Genomic DNA, 5330 nt, shown 5'->3' with positions numbered 1-5330 from the left:
CAATCTGTGGAAATATTTCAGTAGATTGTGGTGCACTAGAAAGAAACAGTGGTTCCAACAGATACAGCTGGTTTTTGAGGTCGGCACTGACAAACAGAAAAAATAACCTTGCAACCTTGCTGTTAAATTTACATTGCAACATTTAGTTCCTCTTTTTGAATGTGTTTAAAAAAAAAAAGAACATTATGTACAACACTCTCTTACACGTATTGTATAAAGTAGTATACTAGTATAAACACACTTCTTTGTACAACTTCGTACATAAGAACAGCATTTCATACATCCTACACATACAGTAGGTCTCAAAGAGGGAAAAAACATTCAGTGTCTGTTTTTAGCGGTTACAATGACTGTTCGTCATGTGGTTAAACTATCTGCAGCTATTTTTTCAGGATGTGTCTAAACACCGTCTGAACATTTTATTCTGTGTCATTTTTAAACATGTTTGCTCAGACACACACACACACACACACACACACACACACACCATATATATTTTATGTATGGGCCACCTAACAAATGATGAACTATGATGCTGCTCTCCTTCGACGTGACTACTGAAGAATTACCTTCTCATCTAGATGGAGCTGCCTATTTGCTCAGCTTTTTCCTAAATGTTGTGCTTTTTAATATACTTTACATATTTCCTGTATTTTATAGTTGTATTTTAATAAAGAGACTAAGAAATAAACATATGCATGTTCATAATAGCACTGTCAATAAAAAAAATCTAACAGTGGCCTGAGACTTTTGCACAGTACTCCTTCTATTATACAGTATATAGAGCTGCCTTCCTCTTCCTTTATAAAAACCATTGGGTTTTATTTTGGAATGACCTATCCTCACGATATCTCCTACAGAGAGACTGTTAAAGCCTATTTGACCTTTGGCATGACCTTTTAGTGAGTGTCTCAATTTCCCATTCATTTCAACATTAGAAAAGAGAAGAATGAGTATAATTTAAAACAAGTAAGAGAAAGCAGCAGAAAACAAAGAGGCGAGACTGACACTCAGGCTTCAGCCGAGGAGTCACGTAGTCGTGTCCAACCTTTTATTATCTTTATGATTTTCTTAGATGCAGTCACACAGGCGTTGTCTTTTCTAATGTGATGATAGACATTTGATTGACTGAGATGATTCACTTCTATGTTTGGTGTCTATTCTTGTCTTTAACATGTACAAAGGTTGAGGAACTGTGAAAAGAAATAAACACAGGGACAATGAAGGAAAACAAGTGTGGAACTATATTGTTCTATCAAAGATTGGTATGATTTATTTTAAAAATATATTTGAGCATTGTCAGTAAATCTAAACCTTAATCTGACTTCCTTAAAAATAAGCAGAAGGGCTCTTTTTGACATACTTGTGTGGGCACAGCCTTAAGTACTTCTTAAATAAGAATAAACGCACCAGACACATTATTCTCTCTTCCTTTTCACATAAACTGATGTGGGAATATGTTCTTGCACACTATCATGTTTCAACATCCCTTATTGTTAAACCAAGATGAACTTAAAATGCTGTCTCATGCATTCGCTTGAAAAAAAAAAAGACCTCTGATTGGCAATTGTAGAACAGAAATGGGTCTATTATTATTGTACAAACTGTAAGTCCCCTTCAGTTCAATTTGGGATTCATGATATTGGGCTATATACAGTAAATTAAATTAGATTTGACTTGAGATGATCAGTGCAAAAGATAAGAGGTGCTTGTCATTGTTTATAGGCAGGAGGTGCAGCATTACAACATCATGTTGATGTGAATCGTCTTCATTCATTCTGTGCTAAACTTATAAAAACTAAACACTATGTACATCAGTCTTCCATATGAAATCCACCTAGTATTCCTCTGATATGGCGTCAGACAAAATGTTGCTGCTGGGGCTGGTGGTAATGTGGGCATCGGTGAGCCCACCCAGCACAGGTGGTGTTGGTGTAGTGGTTGAGGCCTGCTGGGAATTCTGCAGCTTCTTCCTGTTGATCTTCCTCTCTTTGGCACGTCTGTTCTGAAACCAGATCTTGACCTGAAGCACAAACACATAAAAACACATTAATAAGCTGAGGACTCCTACTGGAGGTTCATTAAATATCCCAATAAGGCAAAAAGTTTGCCTTATTGCCTTATTATTAAAGTTTGCTATATTTCCCCGTCCTGCTTAATTCTGCAGAGGTTTAGTCATTTTCAACTTTCCCAGAATTAGTTAAGTGCTGCAACCGCTGCACTCGGCTGAATGAGTTTTACAAGAATAAGTTGGTTGTAAAAACCTAGATGATAATTGCACCATGAGACCAAGTGTGAGGGTTTGACCATTTAAACTCTTTATATTTGCCACATAACATTATGGGTGTTGAAAATATGGTTTCTCTAAATGGTATAATAGAAGAACTTTCTACTAATAACATACAGTATGTCAGTATTGTTCCCACATGAACTGACTAAATTAGTTCATTTAACCATGACAACAAAAAGTGCTGACAAAAGTCCAGCAACAACCAACTCCTGAACCAACAGTCGTGTACTTTTGAGTTACAATTTAATGTCTCAGTGTCACAAAAGTATCAACAGTGTTTAAATGTATCACATGAAAAACAGCTTAAACTTCCTCTGACTCCTTTCTCACCTCACGCAAACATAAAAAACTGAAAAAAAAAAAGGCTTGATAAGAAGTAAAGATTAAAAAAAGCTTACAGTTCATCCTCCCCCATCATGATAAATATGTTCTGCCTTTTTACATATCTGATATGACGCACTTTGACATGCAGCAAGATTTCATAGAACAGTTGCTCCTCATGTAGGTCCCTTGAACTGTTTACTATGCATTTAATATATGGTATCTACCCCGGCCCAGTCCGTACAGTGAGAACATGCAATTTTTGAAAGCTCTCACCATCTAAAGTTGTTTTAAGAGGTGATAACATAGACTGTTACCCAAGTCAGTACACAATTTCTTGCCACAGCGTTACTTGTTGCTTATGCAGTTCCTGTTACAACAGAGACTGTTAGATTCTTTTTTCCACTTATTAGCTTTTACTACAGCTTTAAAATGCATTTAGACAGTTTGAATCATATTGCTGCTTTTTAAGGGTAAGGGATCTTTTGTGCTCTACAGTTACATTAAGTTGTGGTTGAGGAAACAGATATAAAAATGTCTTTATCATCTGTTAAAATAGTTAATGGTTTTCTCATAGTGCCAATAGTTTGGGATTGATCTCACGTCCATTCACGCCTGCCTACTGTTCTTGTAATTGTGCTTTTTTTTTTCCTGGTTCGCTCCTGTCCCCTCACCTGTCTTTCAGAGAGACTTAGTGCCAACGAAAGCTCAGTCTTCCTCCTCATGGTGATGTAGCGGTTGTACTGAAACTCCTTCTCCAGCTCCAGACGTTGGTGGTCAGTGTAAACCACCCTGTACTTGTCCTTAGTGCGAGTCTTCCCTCCTGAATCACACACAGAAACAATTACAATCAATGCTAGTCTAAATCAGTGACTGACAGAATAGGTGTGTTATGCAGGTAGTGTACTATATATTTGTGTGTATTCACTTCGACGACGACGTGCGTGAGTCACACACTGTGTGAGTTGTAGTCAAACAGACGACTAATTTGAAGACGTCTGGTGCCACGTTCAAGTGCAGGCGCCACTTAAAGCCTCGTCAACTCTATTAATCATGTTAACTCCAACTAATGTAAAGACTCCCCACTGCATTGCATCAGTGGTTCTCCTTATCACTGCAAGAGGTGTTTACATAGGTGTTTACACAGGAACCTGCTATTCATTGACACACATGTTCACATGTTTCCTCTTAGGGAAAAAGTGAGTCAGAGTTATTGATCTGAAATCGTGACCATGTGACAGCATCGATCATAGACAGAGGCACAGCGAGGCCTGAGGCTTTAGAAGAGATTCAGTTTGACTTGTGCACACTTCCTACACTGCCGTTGTTATCTAAGCAGCCTGTCACCCTTTTGCACCCACACAAGTGGACAGAGAGGGTGGGGAGCACCTCCTCTCCAGACTTCACGGCCTCCACTGTCAACTTTGCGTTGACATCTTACACCACACTGACAGAAGGGAGAGGCCAAAAGCTTGATGAATGTGTGTGCAGTCTGGTGTAACTGCGCACATGATGAAATGCTTCCTTCCGTGAATTCGCCTTTTACCACTTCTGTCATCTGTGTGCCCCCTCAACCACTTGTGATAAGCTTGATATTTGACTAAGTTAAGGAGTTTGTAAAGCAGAAGTTATGTTTGTTTCGACATCTATAATGATTTGGGTGTTTTTTTTTTTGTTGTTTTTTTTTTGGCTTGACTCTGTCTTTGGTAGTTTCACTTATTGTCATTTAATTTAATTTAATCTGCATCGGAAGAACAACTTGAGGTCACTGATTTGTGTTCTTCTTCTTCTTATTATTATTATTAAATATTCTAACATCTCTCAGCCCACATCTAAACACTGATTAATCACAAGTTACTGTGTATAATAAAATTAGACAACGTGATGATGAAGTCCCACCTGTAATAGATGGTCTGATGGATTCATGCGGCCTCCTCCTGGAGCTGAAGGTTTCCTGTGCTGAGATGAAGCTGTAAGGGTTGAACGACCCCCCTCCAGCGGCGGTGGGCGTGCCGCTCAGCTCCGGGGAGGTGTAGCTCACCTGTCCGGCGCTCGGGCTCGATCCCGGGAAGCTGTAGGGGAACTCGTCCCGCGGGGAGTAAATGCAGTTCCACGCACTCGTCGACGGGTCACCGACTCCCGGGACGTGGGGGTAACCGCTGAAGTCATACGGAGGCGGGATGTACTGACTGTTCAGTGACAGTGCCTGAGCCGGGTGTCTGGCCGACTGTGAGTTGGGGTACATGCCGGTGTCCTCTTCCGACAGGTGGGTCGACTCAGGTAGAATCACAGATCCTGGCGCATGATAGGCCTCCGTGTTTATTCCCAGCGGGGCTGTTTCCACTTCAGTCTAAGGTTCAGGCTGCGGCTACCTGTGCTGGAAGACTACACACCTTTATAGATTTACTGCCAAGGAGTCCAGAAGTATCATCGTGACGTCACGCCTTACCTGAGTCCCACCTGCGGCTCGTCTTGGGCAATGAGAGCCCCGGGTGCCCCGGCTCGATCCCTTTGATAAGGCCATCATGTAAGGTGTGCGTGAAGGAGACGTGTACGCGCGGAGGAGGGGGGAAATGTATTAGAAGTAATAGCACAAAATAATAAAAAATGGCAACAAAATGATTATACTGACAGGTTAATATTTAAGAGAAACAGTAAAGAATGAAACATTATTTTAAATAGATTTGCTGTAAACCTTATCTCCATAGATTGAGGTTTA

The 5330-nt window shown here is 40.3% G+C and overlaps 1 protein-coding gene across 2 annotated transcripts; it reads right to left on the bottom strand.

Annotated features, from left to right (window-relative positions):
• Positions 1-1134: 1134 nt before the first annotated feature.
• cdx1a (caudal type homeobox 1a) lies at positions 1135-4883 on the bottom strand. Of its 2 annotated transcripts, XM_026358114.1 has the most exons (3): positions 4511-4883; positions 3286-3434; positions 1135-2023 (listed from the first exon to the last, which is right to left on the bottom strand). In XM_026358114.1, the coding sequence occupies exons 1-3, from the start codon at positions 4854-4856 to the stop codon at positions 1838-1840; spliced, it is 681 nt and encodes a 226-aa protein (XP_026213899.1). In that variant the 5' UTR covers positions 4857-4883; the 3' UTR covers positions 1135-1837. The 2 variants fall into 2 exon arrangements, 1 of the variants encoding a protein (XP_026213899.1); XR_003298709.1 differs by lacking the exons at positions 3286-3434; positions 4511-4883 and adding an exon at positions 2689-2858 and having other exon boundaries at positions 1908-2023.
• Between the last annotated feature and the right edge of the window lie 447 nt (positions 4884-5330).

The sequence above is a fragment of the Anabas testudineus genome, chromosome 10 (genome assembly GCF_900324465.2).
Source record: "Anabas testudineus chromosome 10, fAnaTes1.2, whole genome shotgun sequence".
In the NCBI taxonomy this organism is placed as follows: Eukaryota; Metazoa; Chordata; class Actinopteri; order Anabantiformes; family Anabantidae; genus Anabas; species Anabas testudineus.
This window is presented reverse-complemented; position numbering and strand designations above follow the sequence as displayed.